General features: G+C 43.7%; 1 protein-coding gene across 1 annotated transcript in view; it reads left to right on the top strand.

The window, feature by feature from the left end:
- Positions 1-7694, top strand: part of TEKT4 (tektin 4) — a gene marked incomplete at its 5' end in the record, with an annotated part of 13389 nt that extends 5695 nt beyond the window's left edge. The window contains 5 exons of the mRNA XM_009698195.1: positions 1865-1935; positions 3456-3599; positions 4490-4712; positions 5686-5840; positions 7350-7694. Of these exons, the coding sequence (XP_009696497.1) occupies positions 1865-1935; positions 3456-3599; positions 4490-4712; positions 5686-5840; positions 7350-7566 (810 nt within the window). The remainder of the gene's footprint in view (positions 1-1864; positions 1936-3455; positions 3600-4489; positions 4713-5685; positions 5841-7349) is intronic.
- Positions 7695-25123: the final 17429 nt, after the last annotated feature.

Below are 25123 nucleotides of genomic sequence, written 5' to 3'. Positions count from 1 at the left end.
CTCTTTCCGTGTGAGAGACCTTAATTGCTAAAGGCAGGCTTTTCTCGTTTAGAGTTGTACACATTACTCACAGGAAACTGGTTGTCTCTTTATTTACATGGAGACAGACTACCCAACACAAAATAATATCAAATACTATAAATGTAATTTTGAGTGCTGGATCTTTCTAACCCTTTAAAATCCTTTCGAATTTTTACTTTGACAACTCACCCATTGTAATACATCCTCCCTGCAGAAAGTAAGTTTTAGTGTTCTCACAGTTTGTAAAACGATACCTTCAGCTATGTATTTATTTTAATTGTGCTCTTTTAGAGCCTTAAAAATAATATTTTCTTTCCAATCATGATTATCTTTTTCCATTTCGAATAAAATGATCTTTTTTATGGTCCCTTTTGGCTTCTTATGATGGAGAAACTGACGCTGCAGGGACATATGCACTCATTTATTTGTCAAAAACAGCACAAGGATCAACGAGTGCCAGCAGTGTTCTGGGAATAAGGTTTATTAGTAAGTATATACTCCCTTAGCTGTCATTGGATGACCGTCATTGATGTAAACCAGCAAAATTAATTAAGAGTTTTTCATATACAAAAACTTTTTTTAATAACTGAGCCTCAAATATTAAATTCCTTTGAATAATGAAAAAGAAAATGCTTGCTGGACTGGCTTTTATATAATAATGTGTAATCACCAGGTCAGTAAAGTCACTTCATAGAGCATTAATAGTTAATCTCTAAAGCAGCAATATTGCAGTCAAAAGTGAGCACCAGGTACTTTTTGTTCAACAGGAGGTTATTAGAAAGTATGGTCTTTTTTGATTTGATCATGTTTGTGTTGAAATGAACATTGCTGCTAAAACCAGCTTGAGCTGAAACTTCAGACATCTGATCCGTTATCAAAGCTTCGTGACTTTGGGCAGTCACTGTCTTGCCACTCAGAGGAAATTAACCCCTCCGATAACATGGCATGTTTGAGACAGTTCTGCAGTCCTCCATACCATCCATCACCAGAGGCAAAATGAGTTCTGGAATAAATAGATCTAATAAAAAAATTAAAGCTGTAACTGTCATGGGGTTTATATTACGACAGCTTTCCTATACCTGCTGAAGAAGACAATAGCTGTTTAAATCATAGAGTAATAACTTCTATTTTTAGTTAATACCAAGCATTCAAAGGAGGCAGGCCAACCGAAGATTATGATACTGCCACTCCTTTGTGTTAAATAGCACCTTATCACCGTACATCAGACAAGGCGTATTTTTGGAGATCTGCGGGAATCTGATGGGAAGCCTCTCCTTGCATACAGAGAAAACGCTCACTACAGAACAAGGCAGTGGGCTCTGAAGGTGTCGGCAAGGACTCGGCAGGTTCTGGGAGCCAGTGTCTTGCTGTATCACATCGCTGTGCGAGGCAGCAGCCTCGGACATCTGAGTTTGTGCTTGCCCGGCAGTGTCCTGCTCCGCTTTAAAATGACACCTTGTGTTTGTGGAAGACAGTGACTCTGGTCTCTTGCTGAGCATGATGCTGTTGCCCTATTTTTCCTTACTTCAAGGCTGTGCAAGTAATTCAGATATTCTGTTTAATCTGGTAGAACATAGACTTCTTCATAGAATACATCTGCAATAAGAAAATAATGAATCCTCAGGCTTTAGAAGTATTTCAAGTATTGCTGCTGCCTTAGACTTACAGCTGAGTTCCCTCAGTATCTGCTAACTGTGGAAAATCATCACCTGCAATTAATAGGGTAAGAGTGGGTAATGAGCAGAAGATTTAAGTATTTTTCCACAGCCTTCGAAATCAAATTGCTCTGCAGGATAATGTGTGCTGCTCTGGATATCACAGAAGTCTCCGTGTTTTTACCTAGGAAGCTGAACTTATCAGAAATATCCAGGAGCTTTTGAAAAGAACGTTGATGCAAGCTGGTAACCAGATGCGGTAAGATATTTTTCATGATACTTTAGTAGCTAATTTATTTATATTATAGCCAAATAATTCCTGGCGTATAGGGGTACAATGCCCAGGGGATAAAGATCTTACCAATGCCAGGCTTACGAGCTGTGTGAATTCCATTTAAACCTGAAAAGAGGCGATGAAACTTTAGGATTTTCAGGTAGGGTAAGGTATGAGAAAAGCCACGATCAAAATCCATGTGGTTTCCAGTGTGTGTATTCAGTTCTCCAATGTTCCAGCACTAAACTTAAGTGCAATAAAAGTATTATGTGGCTATCACTCTGCCTTGTTGCACCTTGTGATATATTTGTAGTACAGACTCTTTTAAAACAATTTATCTGATCAAAGTACCTTTTCAAGATGAGTTTTTTGCCACCAGATGTCAGCATGAACGTAAACCAGGAAACTTCACTCTACTCTGTGTCAGTATGGATGTTCATGGCATTTCAAAAGGAATATTTGACTTTAATTTATAACAAGCCCTTTGGAAAGAAGATACCCAATTCCTAAGGTGTATCAATATGAAGGAGTTAACTGCTGAAAACATTGATATTTTAGTTTTTAAAATTTTTTAATCTGCTCCAACTTCTGCTGTTCTACCAACTAAAATGAAATATTGTTTTTAGAAAGAGAGTCGATACATGCAAAACAATTTTACGTAGTTCTGTTACGTGAGTCAGAGTATGAGAGGAGTCTACTGAGTTTAGACTTCACTTTTCATAATTGTTTTAAGATAGTTTTAGTACCATTGTTCAGTATCATTGGCCAGCAGAGTCTTTTTAATTCCTTAGGTGAGGGTGACATCTGGTGTTAACAGCTGATACCGGCCCACCAGCCTTTGTAACCTGAAGTCATCCTAAGTGATCGGGTGACGGGTGACCCATGTGATTGACAACAAAGCAGCAGTTTTAACTCTGAATATTATTGTACTTGTACCGTCCAAGGACAAATTACACTGTGTGTGTGCTACAGTCTTTGAAAGGCTAGATAGGAGGGCTTAGAGAATGGTATAGGGTCGCTTTATGGAGGTCTTAAATTTGAGTCATGCTCAATACACTAGTGAAAGAGGAGCATGGGTCTTCTACTAGCGCTAGGTGATGTCTTATCATGGGAGGAGTACTCTGTTGGACAAACCTACCTATTATCCCCAAAATAACTGAAGCCGGCACCACTATTGCAAAAAATCCTTGTGTTTTAGGATTATTATGCAAATCCAAAGTCCAACAACTGCTTTGCCTCGGGTTGTAAGAGCTCTAAGTCTTCAGTAGGCACAGAACAATACTGAAGGTCTGGGGTAGTGGTTAACACACCAGGCTTACTGTCCTTCTCGCAGATAGTTGTGGGAGAGAGAGTTTGGTTAGGATTTTCAGGACAAAAAGGGAAGTTTATATTCTCGTTGCCCTTTGAAAGACAAAGGTGCAGAGCCTGACTTCACAAATGTCTGTGACAGTTTTGTTAATTGTATTGTTTTCCCCTGATAATGTGTGATAATAATTACTTTTCAGATTAAATCGAGATCACAAAGAGATTTGTGAAAAGGACTGGTCAGACAAAGTTGAAACATACAACATTGATGATAAATGTGGAAGATACAGTAACCAGAGCACCAACATCCAGTTCCATCCTAGTTCAGCGAAGTATGGAGAGAGGTGAGCAGTTACTGCCATTATCCTCCACAAAGAACCCTGGTAAGATACGATACATCCTTTGCGTCAGTGAAAGCTGTAATGCTGCTCTGAATTAAAGCTGTGATTGCTGCTTCTTTGGACATACAATATCATAGCTTTAAGATAGCTACATGGGTAGGAAAGGCAGCGCTACCATCTCAGCATGGCATACCACTGATGGCAATGTTGGTTCACAATATGCAAACTGAGCTTCTAAAAGTTTTTCTTGAACATAATTGGCTTTATACATTTAAAGGCTGATCTAAATCCTATTGAGACTTACCATTTGGCATTGGCAGGCATGCCATTCTTTCAGGAAAGGCAAGTGCTGCTTCTTGTACACAGAGAGGGTTACCACTACATTAAATCTTGCTGCTTCCCCCTCCCCTTATATATATGGTGTTCATATGATGCAGCGTCCCAAGTGCTGTGTATTTCCTTCTGCTGCTCAGCATGGCAAAGTATAACCAGAGATCTTGTTTCTTTTTGTTTCAAAGTAGACACTGACTGTAAAGCTTGAATATATTCCTGTGTTTATTTGCTGGTGACTTAACTGCTTGTGCTTGCACAAAAAAAGTATGTGTATACTTTTTTTTGCCTTAGTAGTATTAGCTAAAGATGGAAGAACTTTGGATGGTTTTGTGTCACACATTACTTCCCTCAGAAGCCACAAGATGAACGAGAGTTTATTAATCTTATGAAGGATTAGTCGTCTTCTTTGATGGTGAGTCTAGACTGCATGCAGTAGCAAAAACAAATAGAACTTGACAACACTTTTGCAGGGAGAGAACCAGCTTCAGATTGTCTTCTTAAGTGCAACTTGAACAAAAGAGCAAGGTTCATATTTGTTTACCATTCGCCTCTTCTTCCAGTGCCTCAACACCGGAGACATGGGCCAAGTTCAGTCACGACAACATCTATAGGGCAGAACGCGAAAAACTGGCTTCCATCAACCTTCGTGCCTTGATCAACAATATTCTTCGTGACGTATCTGAGGACCTGAGGATGCAATGTGCTGCTGTTAATGAGGCTTTTGCCAAACGCTGTGGGGAGCTGGACGAGACAAAATACAAACTAGATCATCACTTGAAAAAAGTAAGTGTTAATTTTTGAATACTGGCTACAGGCGTGATAGTCTCTTTTGAGAAGATCACAGTAGATTTGTCATCTAGAAAAAAAAGTCTTAGTCCATGTCAGGTATCAAACACTATTTTGTGTCAGCTTAGTATCTGATGAGAGTCTTCAGAGCTGGATAGTGGCTCCAATTCAGCTTTTTCTGCTATCTGTTGTACTTCTCTAAACAAGAGATGGACTTCAATATGAAGAAAATGAAACACTTTCTTCCATGTCTTGCTGAACTAATACCTAAAACTGTGTGATCACGGAGCTGATCTTTGGGCCAGGATTCCCAGGCTGGTCTGGTTGTCACTTTTATGGAACAAAAGCCACGCTGTGCTGTGGTGGTATCAGCAGCTGCAGTTCTTGACAAGTGACAAGAGGTGTCATCAGCCTCTGCCCCTTCTCCAAGGTGGAGCAGCTCCTACTCTAGGTTAGGCCATTGGCATGTGTGTCAAAAGCAGTCATTCCTTAGCATCTGTTGGGTAATGACAGCTGGGTAGACTTTATTTTTTGTGTCTGTGTCAGTGGTTATGAGGGAGAAGGAATTCAGAATTTCCTGTCTTTTCCATTTTCTTTGCTAATACCAGAAATCCGTGCATTTCCAAGCTGATCAGCCGTTCTCAGTCTCATTCAAAATAACTTGATTTTTTTCTTGGATAATTTGCAGTTAAAAATTTACAATTAAAAGCAATTTGTGGAGGTGGGATGTGTTTTCAAGAGACATGGAAGCGATTTTGAACAGGCTGCAGAATATTTTCTGCTTCTTTTTAGACTGAAGATTCTCAGTGTAGTAGTAGAAATGAAGAGATGAAAACCACCTTTGTACTTCTCTTTCTTCTATATTGTGGCCAAATAAGAGGTCAAAACTGTAACTGATTCACTAGGATCATGCACAGAGACAATCTGTATCTTTTTTTAAACAGTTGTTTTTCTTGGGTATCCTTTTTAGATCCTTAAGGAGATTGGAGATCAAGAAGCTAATATTGCTGCTCTCAAACAAGCTATGAAAGACAAAGAAACCTCAATGAAAGTTGCTCAAACAAGGCTGTACGACAGATCTTTTAGGCCCAACGTAGAGCTCTGCAGAGATGAAGCACAATTCAGGTAAATGCTATTAAACAAGTCCTCCAAGGTGTCTATTCTATCCAGAAGTGATGTTGGACAGTTTTTGCACTTTTATTGGCAACACGTAGCCTTTAGCTTTTATTACTAGGTTTGATTCTGATATAAATCAGAAATAGTTCAACTGACTGAAATCGCTGTAAGGAAAATATCATTTTAACCTAATGTATTGACAAATAGAAAATCTATAGACTCAACTCTGCTTTTTGTCTCTACGCTTTCTTCTCTGAACTGTGTGATTTTTTCTTGATTTAGATGATCCAAAAAAAATCTGACAGCAGGTGGATCACTTGCAACCCTTTTGCTGTTGGTGAAAGGTCGCCATAAGGTGGACTATATGCAGAATGAATTACGCTTCAAGTGCCGAGGATGTAAATGAGCTGCACATACTCAGAGTCTGAGGCAGGTCCTCAGTCCTATGAAGCATAGGACTGGTGGCATTTCATTTTCGGTAATAACCCATTTTAAAACCAGAGGTCAACAAATCCTTTCAAATTAAAGGTCTGAATGTGACATTTGTCAGTTTGGATCTCATTATAAGCTTTGTAATTGATTCTCCTCCTTCACACTTTCCTACCCTTAGGAGAAGTGGGGAATCAGCTTTTGCAGACTTACAATATCCTTGTAGCAAAGGTGCCTGCCGTTCAAAGCCAGCACGCTGTTCTTTATACAGGGAGGAAGAAGTTGTAGTTAATCCAGATGCTTAATACCATCTCAGGCACACTCATTTAAGGTCCTGATTCAGCAAACCGTCCATGTGCAAGCTTTTGAGTATGTACGTTGCCTTTAATGGGATTTGGGGACACACGCAAGTCCTTGGCTGAATGGGCATGTGTGTAATTCCCAGGCTTATACTGTTTGTGGTTACTCAGTTTGCATAGCCCACAGGGATCTTGTTTTCCCAGGAGGTAAATATGTGCCTTCTCTGCAGGCAGATTGCAGTAAAGCACCTAACCCCCACTGACTTTTAGTTGGAATTATGTGCTGCTTTAAAAATGGTTTGCTGCTTTTTTTTTAAATTATGTGCTGCTGCTGCTTTAAAAGCTTATATGCTTTTAAAGACTGTTTTCTGATCTCTGGTGCAAGTACCATCTTTAATACTTGAGTTTTGTACCAGTGAACAGATACCAAAAAACAGGCTTTACAAAATGCTGATCCAGTCAAACTGGGTGACTTGTCTAACAATTTTTGTCCTATAATTCTTAGAACAAGTGTCTATGCCATGGGAGAGGGTGAGGATGGATAGCTCCACTGTGCTTAGCAGCAAAAGACATTCTTGGTACTATATAAATCACGGGAGACTTCTGTACAGAAGCTGTGAAAAGGAACTCTGCTTTCGACCAAATATGTAAGACCTCCCTGAGGTCCTTTGTTGTTGAGTATTATGATTCTATAGCTGTTGATCTTTATTCCCATTACAGTTCGTATGTCTGTTTGAACACCGACTGGCTCCTGATCTTTTTTTTCATTACTTAATGTCATTCTGTTCAGGTTGATCAGTGAAGTTGAAGAACTAACGGAGTCTGTTGAATCCCTGAAGAAAAAACTGCTGGAATCTGAACAGTCTCTGAGGAACCTGGAAGACACACGGATGAATTTAGAAAAAGAAATAGCTGTGAAAACAAACAGTATTTTTATTGATAGGCAGAAGTGCATGGCCCATCGCACACGCTACCCTGTTGTTCATAAATTAGCAGGTTACCAGTAGTCATCTCTGTACTAACTATGCAAAGTCTGGAAGAAAAATGTAGTCTAGAATCTTTCATATAAAATACATGGGTAGTATTATACACAGAAGTACTGTTGCTTCCCTCTATTTGGGGTACAATGCATTAGTATGGTGGGCTTTGAGTCTTGCCTTTAGAAGTTCAGCCTGAGTACAGATGTTTATAATGGGTTTAAAACACAGCTTAAAGGTAATTCATTACATCTAGAATTTATCTATATCGTACATGGATAATTTGCACAGTATGTGATATTTGGAGTTTTCACCCTAATAAGTGGATATGTTGAGTGAATATTTATTGTGAATAATAATAATAATATACACAGACGTAGATGTAACATTTATAGCTTTCTAGCATTTTCAAGCAGCCTGAAATGAGGGCAATAAAACTGCTTGCCTGACAGAAGATCACATGGTCAGCAAGGAAACAGATGATAGACTTTTAAGCTGCTCAAACATTATTAGTTAAAAAAAAAAAAAGGTTTGCACAGGTTAGATGAAAACCTGACTATTGGCGAAACCACTCCAGTCCGTGACACCTGCTTACGTAATCTGAAAATGAGTCCAAGGATTCTTAACCTTCAAGTCAATAATTATTTTTTTTTTCAGAAAAGAAAACCTAAACAGCTTGTGAATAGCAATTATGACTTTCAACTTAAGCACGTGGATGTTGAATTGAGCTCTTGATCTTTTCCAAACGTTCCCTGGAAGCAAGGCACGTGTTTGAACTATTGCGCATAATGGAGAACACATCAGATTCATCATCTCCAGTGGAGCAATGTAGCAAATGTCATTCATCCATTAGCTTAGTAGGCCACTTGGTTAAATAGGTGACGTGTCAAAAAAGGAGAAAAGATGACACGGACCAGAATTACATTATGGTTTCCTGTATTACAGTTTTTTCACTTTTACAAAGCAGCTGATCAAAGAGAGAGAGGGGGGGAAAAAAACACTCAAAAAGGAAAACACACCAAAAAAGCCCTTGCCAGCATACATTTTTGAATAGCCCTGCTCTGTTAACCAGAGAGGAGAGGCCATTAGCCTATCTGTTTTTCTCAGAGATAGCTATTTGTGTTATGTTAACTCAGGATGTGCAGAGCACTATTCAGCAATTGCCCTCCTGCTAAAAGCCGCTACCATTTCTTTGAAAACCAGCTGCGTCAGTGAGGGCTTTTGACCCAAGCCTCTATTTTACAGGCTTTGTGTTCAAGAGTTTTGTTTTGCTTTTTTAATAGACTTCCTCTTCATGATTATATTTTTATAGTCCAGATGTTGAATCCTTATTAGAGAGAAGTGGCATGTAGATTTAAAAAAAAAAAATAAAAAAGGTGGCTTTACTGTGCTTTTCTGTGCACAGAACTTAAAACAGTTACTAAAGATTATTTTTGTAGACCAAAACCATTCTCCTTCATTCTGCCTTTCTTAAAACACCTTCAGCACCTTTCTTCTTGGCAGCATATTCTAGCCTGTTCTTCATGCTCAAATCTTCCAGCCTAATCGGTGGATCACACACCTTGGATGCAGCTGCATCACTGCACAGTTGTGAATAAAACTGACTTTAGCTGCACCAGAAAAATAAAACTCTTTAAAGGGTGTTCCAGTATTCAGAGCTGTGGTGTTAAAAGTGTTTTGGCCATTTAGCCCCAACCTCTAAACTTGTTTGTTCACATGCACGTCTCTAGGTGTACACATAAAGAAAAGGGAAATATAAGACAGTAAACCAGGCTGTAGGCTAATGGGAATATTCACAGAAACCTTCCAGAAAGTACAGAAAGAGGCAACATGTTCAAATTGACCTTAATCACCTACTAAAGAATAGAAAAGTGGAATCAAAGTGGAATTTGGGGTATGATTATGGCAGATGGGTTGAGGAGAATATACAGTCCAGGACACAAAACTATTATTTTGATTCAGGAGTTTTGCCTTAGAGAGAGGAAAAGAAAAGCGCTGTCATCTTCTCGGAGACCGTGCTGAGCACAAAGAACCTCGTGCCTCATACTGGGTTGTAAATGGAGCTTTCCCTAATTAAAGCCTATCAGTTTAATTTACCTTTGTGAACTAAATTAGCCTGCCCTTGCTTTAGGCCAATCAAGGAAAATCCTGCTCTAGTAAACCTAATACATTGGCAGAAGTGTAATCACTGCTCTATTCACATGGTAATAGATGAATATGAGCAAGTTGTAAGAGTGAGAATCAGATGGAATAGCTTCAAGTTTTAGTAATTATTTTTTTCTTTAATTACTCTTTTTTTAAAAAAAATAATTAAAGCCACTGCTCTACCTTGTAAATAAGTTGATGGGTTTTTTTATAATCCATTCTTAAGCTGAGGATTTACCAGGAGATATTTAAAAATATGTTTTAGCTGGCTCTCTTGTGAGCTAGGGTCACAAGTGAGGTATAGTTTCCAATTGTCTTGAGCTCTACCTGCTAATCTGTATGAAAAGTGTGGACTTTTTTGACTTCATTAGGATTTTATGGTTTATTATCCTGAGAGATTTCTGGTTATGAGGACAAGGTTTAATTTCTGGAAAGTCTGAGAGTCTTCTCATCCGCTTACAGGTAGAGGAAGGAATTAATGGTGTGATAAATGATACCTTATAATGCCTGCTACAGGGACTTCAGGAAAAACCGGGAGTGAAGACCCATTAAAACTTGTTTGTTACTTAAGAGCAGATGACATTCTGCAAAGGGAGCAAAGAAGGTTACACAGAAATGGGAGATAATATTTGTGTAGTATCCTTATCATGAATAATTGATTTTCTGTAAGACTGAAGCTCAGAACAACTGTCTAATAATTTCAGCCTCGTACTGCGTCACAGGTCACTGAAAAACTTAGTCCCAAAGTGGCAGACACCAGCACCGAGATGCCCAGGTGAGATTTTTCAGAAGACTCTGTCTCTGCTTTTGGACCCCTGACACATGGTACAAATGATACCTGTTTAAAATAGTGATCTGTAATTCAACCTACATGGTAAATAGCCACAAGGTCAGCCGGTAACACCAGCTGTGTCTTAAAGAAGAAATCTGAACATGGACAGGTTTTCCTATTGTTTTTCAAGATTCTGTTTGAGGTAATTTGCAGTATAATTACAAAATAACCCACAGAGAAGTGGAAATTATTTTAAAATGTTTTCCTGAGCAATTTTTCCAAGTAATTTCTGGGCAGTCTCTTAGTTCTGCTGGCCCCTCTAAGTAAATTGCATCCCAGCATCAGTCTTAGCAGTAATAAAAGTCACAGTAACAACTTTATGGCCATGTACAGTGCTCGTTTATGGCCTATTTTATTCCTAGGATGGGTCTGATAGCTAGGTCGCACACTGGGTCGACGGCAGGCTGAGAACAGGGGCAATGAAGAACCTTTAACGCCGATCCAAAAATTCCTCATACAAGGGTTGTTTGCAGGACCATTGCAAGGTTGTTTGCAAGGCTTGTTCCCGTGTACTAGATCCCCTTTCCCACGTCCAGAGTGGCAGGACGGTCTTCATAGCATTGAGAAACAAATCCCAGGAATGAGGAGAGCTGGTTGAATAGGGAAAAGTCAGTGCGGCTGATATGTCCGTGAACAAACCACCTCAGCTGCACTTGCCATTAATAACATAATTGGATATTATTTAGTAACTAAGGAGCATTTGATAAACGTATTCATCTTGAAAATTTCTTAAAGTTTGTTTGGAAAATGGCTATCGACTGTTTGCCATTCGTCCTGCTGTTCAGAGTTTATATACATGAAGTTCGCAGATATAAAATACTTCATGTGCCCAGGTACCCAAGCAGACTCTGAGCAATCCACACTGTAAGCAAACTGTACTTTGATCTGTTGTTGTTCAAGTTATTAAACCAATGCTTAAGGCCACAATTAACCAAAGGGCTTATGAAATCCTGCAAGGAAGGTTGCCTTCAACACACTGCCTTACAGCATCTGCTCACTCCAAGCTCCTTTGTTGCTCGAGGCTTTGCAATCTCCCTTCTCTGGGAACATGCTCATCACCAAATGGATGAGAACTCGTTTATCTCATTGAAAGTTTTTGCATCCAGTTTCTTCAAAGAAAGTTTGCCTGAAGAAAGGCTTCAGCGAGAGTCCTACGTTTAGTCTGCTCAGGGAACAAGCATCACAGCTCGTAGTGTCTTCATCAAGACCGAAGCACTCACCATGCACTGCAATGAGAGCTCATCCTTTGAGATGCTGAGCGCCTTTACCTCCCACTACTGCCTGCTGCCTCGGGAGGAGTGACGGGCCCCTCGGATCACATCCCGGCTGGACTCCTCTCCCAATGAGGAACGAGTCTGTTCTTACCATTCGGTGGGTGACGAATGCAGTTGTTCCTATGACAATGTCACTACCGTGTCCTTATTTCAAAAAATCGTGTGTATAGGGGGATATCCTGGTTACTACGACTTGTTACATGTGCCAGGCACATGCACTTTAGCCCTGCAAGCTCCTCTTCAGCTTTCCTTAGAAAGAAAATCCAGTCCCATGGATTTTGATAGGAATTAGGAAAATTACACTTTTGCATCATCCATAATACTGCCGTGTTGTGAGGAAAATCAGCTGCTGCAGTAATACCCTCTCCTGCGGAGATGGATTTTATCCCAAACACTTGCAATGGTGACAGCTCCAACCCGGGGTTATGGAAGCGTGCCTCAGTTTGCCTGATGTGCAGACCATGCTAGGACACATGTTGTTTTGGACACAGTTGCGGGAGTTAGCCGGTTTGCATGTAGCCTGTTCTTTGGAAATGCAGAAGTGTGGCAATTTGATGGAGAATTATTCCTCTTTGGTTCCTCCTTTTGCTTCTCTTCCCTTACGTGTTGCAATTCAGTTATATTGAACGTGCCGTGTCTCTGCTTGTGATGCTTCTTCATACACAGAAAGAAGTTTTATCTTTTTTCTTTAAATGACTTCTATTATCTATTCGGAGGATGAAAAAAGAAGCCAGACCACAAGTCAAGTCTCCATGGAAGAACATCTATGCTCCTCTCAAATGCTGCACCAAGATCTGCTTCAAGCATGACTGCAGTTTCAACAAGCCTGGCCACTCTGAAAGTAATGCGGCAGCAGGAAAGGATGAAATCTTCAGGGAAAGGGCCATAGAGGGTAAAAAAAAAAGATTTGTTTTTAAAAGAAATAGGAAGATGAAGTATTTTATTGCTGATTCTTAGAGGATTTATATAAACATAATGGCAGGGAAGAAAAATTGAATGACCTTTTCACATAGTCATGCACAGTAAATCAAGAAGACCGAAATGTCCATCATAGGGTAACTTGGGAGATTTTAAAAAAAAATCTTCCAGAAAGGAAATAACTGAAGATGAGGAGAAATTTCACTTATTCCTTTAAAACACTGATTGTTTCATCCTTTGAAAATTCATAATGTTGCCAGTGACCTTCCAGGCTAAGGGACAGAGATGTCTTTCAAATTAGTGGCTTTTGATTTCTTTAAACCAAAGCAGCACCAAACGATCTGAGATATGTCCAGAAAACACCCTGTCTCTGTTGCTCCATTGGAAAGAGGAAACTGCAGAATGGCAAAGGCCAAAACACAGCTCACCTGGAAGGGAACAAAAACTGCTACTGGAAAAAGAACAACTGCAATTTTACTCATTGTTACGAAATATTCCCAGTTCCTGCTAATTCCTCCTGGCTTTCTTGTGGGGACTGACAGGAGCTGGTGGCTATTTCAGATACCTTATGGAGAGCCGGAGATCCATACACGGCGGTGAACAGCTCTGATCCAGACTTGGGGCACCGAGAAGCCGGGGCTGTGGGAATCCATCCCCTTCCCGGCTCAGCCTGCCTCATGCCAACACCACCAAGCAGAGCAAGAGCAGCCCTTCTGAGCACCCCACAGACAGAAAATACCTGGGGTTTGCAGGCTGAAATCGGTGCTATCCTCGCTGTCCTTCCCAGCAAGGGAAGCTTTCCTCTCCACAAGCTTTAACGATCCTTTCACCCTCATCTTTTTAACATTTCACACTTTTTCCATCAGTCTGCCTATGAGGAAACACAGAGAGCCAGGAGCTGGGTCACCAGGCGCCAGGAGAATGCCAATGAGCCAGTCCTCTGTCGTTCCCCCAGCTCTGCCTCCTGCTCCTTGGTTCGGGATCACGTAGATAGGATGTGCACAAGGCTGTAGCACATTTTACCAGCACGGCCCCAGCATGCGACCGATCGCATCAGCTCTGCTGGCCTTTAGTCAAGCCACGTCGCGCTCCCGTGGATGTTCCCTGGCTGAGAACATTATCTGCCCAGCAATTGCAGGATGAGAAGGTACAGGGTGTGGGCTCTCCTCAGCCAAGATTCCTGGCATTTTGTGACACCAGCTTTCGCCCAAGGATAAATTCAAATCTGTAAAACTGAAGGAGGGATCATAAAGCCTTGTAACTCCCATCTGTGTGAATCAATCTCACGCTGCAATCGTGAAAGAGCTCTTGGGCCTCTCTATATGTATTTCAAGAGCTGTAAACAAAACACATTGTACCAGCAAAACAAACCCAGCCTGGCAGTCGCACGCGTTTTTAGCTTCACCGCCAAAGGACAGGCAGGAGGTGGATGGAGCAGAGAGCAGCCAAGAGCTGTAAAATTGTTACCCTAAAGCTTTCTCGATCAAAGCCAGGCCATCTCCAGAGGGCTGAAAGGCATCGATGCACGTGATGAAAACTCCCGATCCACCAGTTGCTGTTGGGGAGAGGATGGACTGGCAGAGGGAATGAAGGCAGAGGCAGACTACCGTGTACAGTTTGGGATGAGGAGGTGGGGAACCACCACCACCATGACCCTTGGGCACCCAAAGGACTCTGGGCAAGACTTGGCCAACGTGTCCTTCCCAGGTGGGACATCTGCAGACACTCCCGGCTGCTGTACCTGTGAGGTGTACAATTTGCCTCCTGGATGGCATGAGGCAAAACGGGGCTGCGAGGATCTGGGATTGCTGCCTCTTGGTCTCTCAACCTTTCCTTTAAATCTCTCCCTTGCCCCTTGCACGCCAGGTGAAGCCTGCTTAGACGCTGAGCTTAATCCCATGGGGTTAATGAACTTCCATCTTTCTTTTTGAGTCACGCTCAGCACATACAGCTGGGTCAAGAAGAGGGAAGGGGGGATGTTTGGAGTGATGGTGTTTGTCTTTCCAAGTCACCTGGGATGGAGCCCTGCTTTCCTGGAGATGGCTGAACACTCGCCTGCCCGTGGGAAGTGGGGAATGAATTCCTTGTTTTGCTTTGCTGGCACAGGTGGCTTTTGCTTTACCTATTAGAGTGTCTTTATCTCAACCCATGAGTTTTCTCACTTTTACCCTTCTGATTCGCTCCCCCATCCCGGCGCGGGGGGAAGTGAGTGAGGTGACTCTGTGGGGCTGAATTGCCGGCTGGGGTTAAACCATGATAAGTTTTGAAGACGTTTGAAAGAAGTTTCCTCCAAGGCAGGGACTTTTCTCCAGGAGGGGCTGTGGCCACTCCTGCCCATCCGTGCTGCCAGGATGATGGGCTTACTGGCATCCTAGGAAAGAAGAGATGGTCCCTGACAAGCGTGGGGCTGTAATCAGCACTTACTTAGCTGTAGCTACACTTAGCTGGAGCTCTTCTCATGGTGTAGACATTTTCCAAAACCCATTAGGAGTCATAGAGGAAACAGTACAATCAAGCTTCGAGCTGGCAGGACTCTTGCGGAGCTCAACATTAGCTGCGTGTTGTGGCAACACAGTGTCTAGACCATGAATTATCACCCAAGTTTTTCATTTCTTGTCTATTTAGGAGAGAAAATGGAAAGGGGGACAACAGAATGTATGGGTTTTTTTTCCAAATATCACACAGCTCATTTGAACTGCATTCACAGATTGAGCAAAAATAAGGGGTTTGTCCCAGACATGGAATGGCAGAAGAAAGTGACTGAGATTAAACGTCAGAGCTTTTCTTTATTTGGAAATGTTTGCAGCTTCTCCTTTCTTAACCAGCTCCTTTCGAGAACCTATTAACTGAGTGAATCATTACTGGTGGGAATTAAGTCAGCCAGATCTGAGTCAAGGCTACTCAGCAGCTCAGGGGAGGTAGGATGCAGAGAGCAAAAGGGAGAGGTTACAAATTTAATCCGTAGCTCCTCTTCCCAGAGGAGAAGGCTGGTCAGAGACATCAGCGATACAGGAATACGGAGGGATCCGTTCATCTGGGGACTGTTTCTTCAGGCAGTGACATTGCCTGCTGCAGCACCAGCCCACCAAAGCAGCTCTGCTCGAAGTGCTTTTTCACCCACTGACAAGTGAGTGGGTGTCCTCGGTCCCCAGTGGGGCACATCTGGTGGAGGTGGAGCACCCATCCTGGGTGCTGACACGTGTGGTCCTGGCTGTGAGCAATGCACTGAGCTGCCTGTCGCAGCTTTTGGGGTGCAGATGTGGAAGCATCCCCTGCGCTGAGAGCTGCAGAGCAGGATTACACATTGAATAAACTGAAATCCGTCAAAGGCTTTGGCTGTATTTCCATTTCATACACTTATCCCATAATGATGGAGTGCCTTGTTCAGATGTGGGCTCATGATTAAGGATTGCCTTCAGGCCTTGTAAATAGAAGATCATTTTTATGATTGCTGCAGTGTGTGAGCTCTTCATAGGAGAGGCTTTTAAAATCTGAATAGGTTCAAGCGTGCAAAAGATTAATGCGGGGCTGTGTGCATCTATCTCAGTCTGCAAATTCCAATTTATTTTTGTGAAGGCCAGTTTGGTTGTAAAACTGCTCTGTGCTTTCTGTGAAAGCCTGGGAGACTTTCTTTGCCCAGGCACAGTGATCACTTGTCTGGAAACCTGGCAGTAGGTTACCGTTAAAAGCCAACCAAAGTCTATTGCCAAAAATCAGAGAGCTGGCAGGTTTGCTGTAGTGTCTACATGACCGACGAACACAGCAAACAGCTTTTTTACACCTTCAGCAGAGGATTCCTTGTTCGCAGGACAGCATCCTCGCGCTGTTTCTGGCCCGGGGAACAGTGCTGACTTACAGCCGAGGTTGCAGATCTGCGGAGGCTTCACAAGAGAAGATGGACCGAGGCACCGAGGCTGAGGATACTCTCAGAGCAACTGAATAAGAGCTACCCAAAGCACAGGAGGGGCGATTTTGCCTTCCGTGGGCCATCGCTACCGAACAGCTCGGAGGCAGCTCTGCTGGGGAATGGGCTGCAGGCAGGGTGTGAGGGGGGAGCAAACTCCCTCATTGCTCACGTAACACAAACAGGGCTTGTCCTCCCAGGAGAACATCCTCCTTCAGCCCCTCTGGCCAAACAAATGTGGAAAGCTGCTATAAAAACAAGTAAGCAGCTATAAAAACTTGTGTTAACTCTCTCCTGGCTTCCAAAGCAGAGGAGGACAGAGCTTTGCCTGTGCAGCTCAGCTTATGCTGCGATATGGTAAAGCTGAGCAAGCAAGTTCTTATCTTTAATTAATTTCAGGTTATTGCTTCCTGCCTCATGGGATTCATGGGTCTAAAAGGGAAACTTCCCCAGGGTCTGTGCTCCCTGCCCTGAAACCTGTCCTGGGAAGGATCAAACCTCGCCCTCCTCCCGCACCCCTTACTCTGTCCTCCTCCTGGCTGCCACAACACTCTTTGGTCACTGTCGTTATTACACACTCGGGTTGCTTTACAGGCAACAAGGGTTTTTACAAGGTCTCTGTGTCTCTGGAGGCGATGATGCAAAACTGTATCCAGCTGTCTCCTTCAATAAAATAAAGAATTAAAGGTAGGCAAATCTGATGCTTTTCCAAGCTGAAGCCTGTGACAGAGCAGGCAGGCATCTGGCAAATGCAACTTGAATTGACTCTGCCAGTGCCGTATCCTGATCTCCCGTCAGCATCGTGCCACTCCCAGCATCCAGCAAACCTCTCCTATCCACATCAGCATCCCCTTCAAGGCTGGATCCCTCTAACGTAAGTAAATTTACTGCATTACATGGCCTTACCTGGAATGTCTTTTATGATGGGCTTAGTTCTTACCATGCACTGAAGTCCCACCAAAATCACCGGGAACTAAATGCTTTCCTGAGTGTTGAATACCCCATCCCGCGGGCAGCACGGGCGGCAGGGCCCAGCCGAGGTGCTCAGCGGCAGGAGGAGGGCAGGAGGACTGGCAGCGGCACAGCATCTCCCGTGGAGCACTGCGGCAACGTGGGGTTATTTCTGTGTCTCTCTTCTGATGATTTCCCTGCAAGGTGAAAACCGCAGCAAAAATCCACACATACTGAGAAAGCAGAAAAGTTTGGAAGTAACATTGTTTAGCAAGGAGATTACGTTTCCCATTTCTCTTTTTATGTATAAAGAAGTGGCCAGACTGAATGATCTAATGTGCCCAGTGCGGGATGCATGGGGCACGTCTGTGAAGGCAGAGGGGGAGAGGATTTTTGTTCTAAGGGTGTTCAAAACAGGACACTTATTTACAGCCTTACGTGCCAACATGTTGGTAACCTTTACTGTCCATTACCGTTAATACAACCCTTGAAATTGGCATCCCATCATTCTTTCTTGGGTGCAAAAAGGCAAATGGCCCTGGGGATACCTGGCCACGCTGCCCACCTGCAGACCAGGGACCACCCTGCAGAGCCACCAGCCTCTCCCCTGCTGCAGGCACCGACGCTTGGGAGCATCATCTCCAATGTTGGTCTTTTCTTGGGACAACACCTGGCTAAACCTTTCTAAAATAATTTCTGATTTCCAATTACCTTCCTGCTTGTTTGGCGCAAGTTTTTCCGGAGCTTAGTTCACACTTTGCTCCAACCTTGAACCAGGCTGCTCCGCAGGATCGGGGTGAGCCTGTGCTGAGACACCACCTAGGTTTGTCACAAGTGCCACCTCCTCCTGGTACCCTAACGCTTCTCCATGGCTGGTGCTGAAGGAAGGAAACTTTTCAATGCATGCAAGAGAGCATCCTTCAGAAACACAAGCTTCAAGCCTTTGTGATTATACACACACCCTCCTAATTCTCAGTTTGTGTCACAGCACAAGAAGTGTGTACGCACCGAGAGGTAAATACATTCCATAGCTTTTCCCCTAAACCAACATTTAAATTAAAAGAATTAGGCCTCCCACCACTAAACAGCCTATGTTTAAATGCTTTGCATCTGCTCCAAAATTCCAGTTGACAGTTTAATCAAAGCTCTTACAAATACATTTTCCAGTGCTTGCTGCCAGCTCTGATTACTGTCGTGTTCTCCTCGCCGCTCGTCACACGCTGCGATGAGCTAAGAGTTTTTTGGGAAACATCTGCTTTCAGCCCTATTTACTACCCTCTGATGATCAGCCTGGTGTGAGTCTCCTTCTGACAACAAGGGAAAGCAGAATAATGGCAGGAGGACTCTGGGGTGGGGTTATGTGATAGAGCAAACAAGCAGACCACTCATGCTAATGGTCTCCTTAGGTGTCTCTTTGGAAAAATACAATGCTTGGTGTAAGAATGGCTTTTTTTTTTTTTTTCTTCCATCTGAAATGTGTGAAAAATCAACCAAAAATGCCGAAAGAATCATCTCTTGAATAATGTTATCATTGCTGTAGAATTGCAACCATGTCCTGAAAGTCAGGTGCAATAAAAGGATGTTCTACAGCAAAGAAATGGGCTGGCGACCAGGGACGGTGTACAGTCTGCAATTATTTCACATGACCTTGTCTGACCAGCTGCTGCGAGACCAGCTGGGGATCTTCCACCTACGGAGGAGGGAATAACCTGAGGGTGAACCTCAAAACTCAAGGAGAACCCTGAAAACACACCTCTACCGCGTTAAAATCCTGCAAGGAATGCGCAATCCTCCTGCTTGCAGTCCTTTCTGCTTGTCTTCCACCTCTTGGACCTTCTCTGAGGGTGCAGCCCCAGGTCGGGCTGGAGCTGCCCTTGCATCGGCTTCAGCCTTGGGCTGCAGAAATCCCACCCGGAGGGAGCCAGCTCTGGCATTAATGCTTTGCAAATGTTTTTTGACAAATGGTTAACTACTGCTGCTGTGCGAGACCCTGCCCTGGGGTCTGCAGAGGATAGGGCATCCCATGGACCATCATCCTGATGCCTCCTCTCCTCTGCCCAAACATGGGAAAATGTCATTTACGCTCTAAAAAAAATGCCATCACTGACTAATAAGTATGAGACCTTAGCCATGCTGCTGGAGGAAGATCTATTGAGGTGTTGGAGGCTAAAACCTTTTTCTTCTGCCACACACTGTATTTACTAGATCACGACGTTTGGTGCATTGAGAAGAGATTAAGGAAATGAATGGAAAAGGAAAACCAGCCCAAAGCCTTCTTTTCCTTTCCCCAGAAAGCAGAGAGTCACGGTACTGCTTCCATTGACATCCCTGTCAGATGCTTTTAATTGTTCTCTTCTGACGTTTCAATTATATGTTTTATGTAAATAAATGTCAGCTTTGGGATTGTCCAGAATAGGATCTTTGTAGAGATTGTCTTCAAGTCCTCATTAGTTACCCAGCTATCATTCCATCTCTGTGTGCTGCCGGTTGGGTTTTACCGTAGAGGAGGGACACTTCTGAGTGCTCACAGCCAGCTTTTTCTTCCAGGTTCAAAACACTCCATTTGGCAGGAAAAAGAAATATTTTTTAAAAGCAAAACCACTGCTAACGCTTTTCATAGACTGACGTGGTAAGTGCAAAAAGCTAAAAATCATCTTGCAAATGAAAGCGGGGTTTAGATAAACAGTGTTTTTCTTTGCAAATGACTTCAAGGGAAACAAAGAAAGATGGAGCTGGAGTTTTGCCCTAAGTTTGAACCCAATAATTCCTGTGGCTCTGAGCAGTTTAAGCAGTGTTACACCAAAATGGATGCAATGCTTCCCTAAGCGTTTGACCCCGGCTCATTACCCTGCAGTCTAAAGGCTGACTTGAATGACTGATTCAGCTATTATTTTTCACAATGACAAATGCTCAACTCCACTTATACCTGAAATAAAAGCTTTCTTAAATCAGGGAGAGCAGCAGCTCCTCTGAGGCGCCTGGCCCTGGGTGAGGGCAACCAGTGCTGCCCCTGCCATTCTCCATCGGTAGCAGAGACATGGCCTTTTCCCTGTCACTTTGCCTTCCCGTCAAACCCCTTTCAGCACACAGGTAACACAGGTTGCTGCTCTGTATTTGTAGTCTCTGGCAAAAGACTTTTGAGCATATTTCTTAGGTTTGAGGCCTCCTGGGTCTGCTCTGGGACCTTTGGGCACCATCAGCTCCAGCTGGCACTTCTGTGCAGACAAGAGGTAAAAAAAAGATTGTAAAAATATCTCTCTCATTCCCACTCCTGTGCTGAGATTGGCCTAAAAATATTCCTCTGGGAGCAAGATGTCTGTTGTGTGAGCCTGGTTTTTGGCTCACCGCAGCCAGTGCTTGCCCCCAGCCCCGGCAGGACCCTCACCTGCTCCCCGGCACATCGGGAACAGACGCTGAGCTTTGCTTTTCCGAGCTTTGCAGAGCAGCACCAAACAGAGTGAGTCGTGGACGTTTTCCCTGGGCTTTGCTGGAAGGCTGGAGCTTGCACAGCAGCAAGGAGAGCCCAGCTTGACCAGCATGCCCATTTCAGAGTTACTGATGAGCGAACTCTCGGCGTGCAAAGCCTTTCCCCCTGCTTTCTAACCTGCTGTCCAGAGGCAGCTGGAGATGTGCCGAAACCTCTTATTAACTATTCTGTTTAAAGCCAGGGTTGTCTCCTCAGCCTCTTCCTTTCAACTCCACTCATCTTTTATTGCCAGGATCAGAGGCACCTCCCCACCTTCAGCCTCTCTAGCTTCTCCTGCAGGGCCAGGTCCGGGGAGTGGGGATGCACCCTGTGATCTCGGCCCTGCTCCCCAGCCCTGCATGGACCACAACTAGCACAAAGGAGGCTCTTTGCTCTGTTCACCCTCAAAGAAATCTCCCGAAGCCTCCCTGGGCAAAACACTACGTGTAAAGCACAAATCTACAACCTGCACTGTGCACGGTCAAACCCTGGTGATGTCTTGGCCCTCTGTTCCCTCTGTCCATCCCCAAGGGATGCAGGAGGGTCACCACTGCCTGCCCACCTCCAGCTGCAATGCAAGTGCTCACGACCTGTTCAGCCTGCCCTGGCCAAAAGTGCTCCTGGAGCAGCTTTCCTTAAATACGCTGTCTCGGGGGGCATTCTCAGCAACGGCGCGGAGCTGGGCCAACGCTGGATGGCATTTGGGGAAGGGGGGGTTTGCATTCAGGTCTGATGGGTGCCGTGTTTAGCAATGGTCAGGGATGGATGTTCCTGAGAACAGAGAAACCAGCACTCGTCAACTTGTCCTGTCGCAACAGCTCCAGTTTTCTACTTTAATCTCTGAATCACTGCACTGAAATCCACTCAGCTCATCTACAGCCTTTGGGCAAAAAAAAAAAAAAAAATAAAAAATTGATGAAGAGGAAAGAAAAGCCCACAAGCTGTTTTTATGCAGGAAAAGGAATATGATCTGTCAAAAAGATTATTTTTTACAAATTGTTTGTCTGGTTATGATGCTGAACAAGAGTTACATTTTTCTCCCTGACAGCTCATCACGAACTGAGCGCTGAGCCGAGGAGCACTCAAGAGAAATGGAGCAACTGAGATCCTGCTGTCCTCCTTTATCTGCTCTCATTGCTTACAGTCCTAGTAGATGAAGAGGAATTAAATGAAAGAAAACCCAAACAAACCCAAGAACTGCAACAACTTGCCAGTCCAGCTTTTTTTCCCTCCTGCACACTTCTTATACTTAAAGAAAGGAGCAAATTCGCAGCTTGAAGAGACTCCAGGACATGTTCACTTTTGTTTTTTCAACAAGGATTTTCCAAACTTTTAAGGGTAGGACAGGGAAAACATTGCACAAGGATTCGCCCCATCTCTCCTGTGGCTGCAATCACCAAAATGTTGGTCCTACCCATGCTGCCAGCCATCAGCGCACGAAAAGTGAGGCCGTGGAGTGGGAAACTGCTGCCTTTAATTAATAATAACTGAAGGAAGATGGAAAAATGGGCTGTGGAAAAATAAAACATACATCAAAACACATTTGTCACCCTCCGTTGATATAAGATTTTTTTTTTCCCAGCATGTTTGCCTTTGTGAAATGAAAGTTAGGAGGGGAAGTACTGTTTTAGAAGTCAAGCAAAACGTATTATGCGATCTGCTCTGAAACGGCTTGGTTTGTTTACTGATCCTGACCCTTTTTGATGACCACCTCCCTTAAAAAATAATACTGGGTAATTTTTGAGATAGAAATACTTCCTCTGGAAAAACCCAGAATGAAATGTCCTGATTTCTTTCAATTTTTCTCTGCAATCACTCACTCACAGATAACTCTGGCTGCCAGGGGAACTGCAGTTTTGTTTAATTTACCAGAAATTATTGAACTTCCTCATCTCAACCCCCCAGAATATAGTTTTGTTCAAGAAACAAGTGGATTTTCTTACCTCTGGTTAAAAAGAAAGGTTCCTGGGCATATTAGCAGAGGAATAGCATTGGGGGGTGCATCAGGTTGTTTTCCCTCTGGCTTTTCTATGTCTAGCAGCAGCCCTGGAACGGATCAAATTATGTCAGTCACTGGACCTTGATGGAAATTGGCTCAAGCACATCCTCCAGTGCCGGATTGGGCCCTCAGGGCTTGGGTTTGGGCTTTCAGAGGCGTTTAGTAGCAATGAAGTGATTACAAGTGAAGGTGAGAGGGGGGAGATGGCTCCCCACCACCCTGTTGCTGACCTCAGATCCCAGTTTCACACCCCGGGAAGGACCAGCAGTGGTCCAAGCGTTTTGCCCCCTCCCTGGAGCCCACATCCTCAGCTGAAGATGAGATCTGACTCTGAGCACTCAAAAATAATTATTTATGTAAACGTGGTACTTTTTTTAAAAAAGGGGGAAAAAAAAAAAAAGTAGGCTTGCAAACATCACTGAATGCCGTAATGGTATGTAATTTGCCAGAGTTTTCAATGCCGTGTTACAATGCCTATCTTAATTGTGATAAATTACTTTGGAACGAGTGGGTGTCAAATGAATTAATTGAAATAGTGCAGTCTTACCACTTTCAAAATCTCTTTCAATCGTGGGTGTTTTTTTCTTAAGTTCTGGTACTTGTGAGGTTCTCTGTCTACAATCTGGCCCCAGAGTTTCTTTCCTCTCCCGTTGCTGTTCACACACGAGCAGCTGCTGAGCACAGGGTTCCTCTGGAGACTTTGCTGAGGAGTGTTCCTACCTCTGGCATCAACCCCTGGAGCCACAGGGCCGGAGAGCAGGAGCCAGGTAGAGCACCCGGAGGCTGCTGTGTAGGCACTCAACGTGGTCATTGCTTAAAACACATCCCCAAGGACCCCTGAGCTGGGAAGCCACCTGAAATCCAATTTCTCATCCTGCAGAAAGGAACTTTTATCTGCTTTGCCCTTTCCCAAGGCAGTTCGGGAAAGGTGAGACTAAAATTAGCTGCGGCTCCTCACTCCATGCCAGGCTGGGAAAGCGGCTCCCGAGGAGCAGGCGATGCAATGATGGGTAATTTGTCATCATGCCTATTCTCAGTAGCAGGTGGGATTTGTTTTCCCCACCTCTGCAGTGTGGTAAGGATTGCAAAACCCTCTTTTTAAGGATTCCTGTGCTTTTTTAGTGATTTTAGTTGAAGATCATTCCCTCTGTCACTAAAAACTGAGCTTCTCTTGCTGTTTTGCAGCATTTCAAGCTGAAACAGGCACCGGCTGAAGCACCAAAGCAATGACACATCTGTTATCAGCAAACCTTGAGCATCATGAGGCAGCACAACGAAAGCACTTCCCCGGGGGCTCTTTGCCAGCAAAGTATGTCCAAGTCACTCGTGATTTCTGATGTGCTACGGGCCACCAGCCTGGACACCTCTTGCAGGTGGCAGTGCCAGTGACTGATGGGTCAGATCCTGCCTCACCGAATCCAGCCACGGGAGCTTCCAGGAGACACGGCTGGACGGCAGCATCCTTCCTCCCGTAAACATAATAGCCAGATCCAACAGACACCGCTGGTAACAGGACTTTGTACACGGAGATACACCAAATGTACACAGCAGGTCACAGCAGCACACTTTCTACTTCAAGATAACTGTGTTCAGAGTATCTGGCGTATCACAGTCTGTGTTTTCGACTTGACATTGAGAAGCATTTCTTCACCAAGTGGGTGGTCAAACCCTGGAACAGCCTTCCTGGAGAGGTGGTCCATGCCCCCAGCCTGTCAGGGTTTAAGAGGCGTTTGGACAATGCCCTTAATAACATGCGTTAACTTTTGGTCAACCCTGAAGTGGTCAGGCAGTGGGACTAGGTGATCGTGGTAGGGTTCTTCCAGCTGAAATATTCTATTCTATTCTATTCTATTCTATTCTATTCTATTCTATTCTAGCCTAGCCTAGCCTAGCCTATCCTATTCTTTCTATTCTATTCTAGCCATGTGCCAATTTTCACTGAACTGGACACTTTCCAACCGTGCTTTATGAAACAATTCAGAAGTCAAATCTCACACAGACTTTCAGACCTTTATTCCCTTCAGGGCCACGAAGTCACAGTTTGTGACAGTGATCGCAGGGACTTTCCCATCAGAGGTTTCTCCCAGCCCCACGCTGC

Source organism: Cariama cristata, unplaced genomic scaffold (assembly GCF_000690535.1).
Source record: "Cariama cristata isolate BGI_N322 unplaced genomic scaffold, ASM69053v1 scaffold12044, whole genome shotgun sequence".
Classification (NCBI taxonomy): Eukaryota; Metazoa; Chordata; class Aves; order Cariamiformes; family Cariamidae; genus Cariama; species Cariama cristata.
The sequence above is the reverse complement of the archived record's forward strand: the minus strand, read 5'-3'. Positions and strand labels throughout refer to the sequence as shown.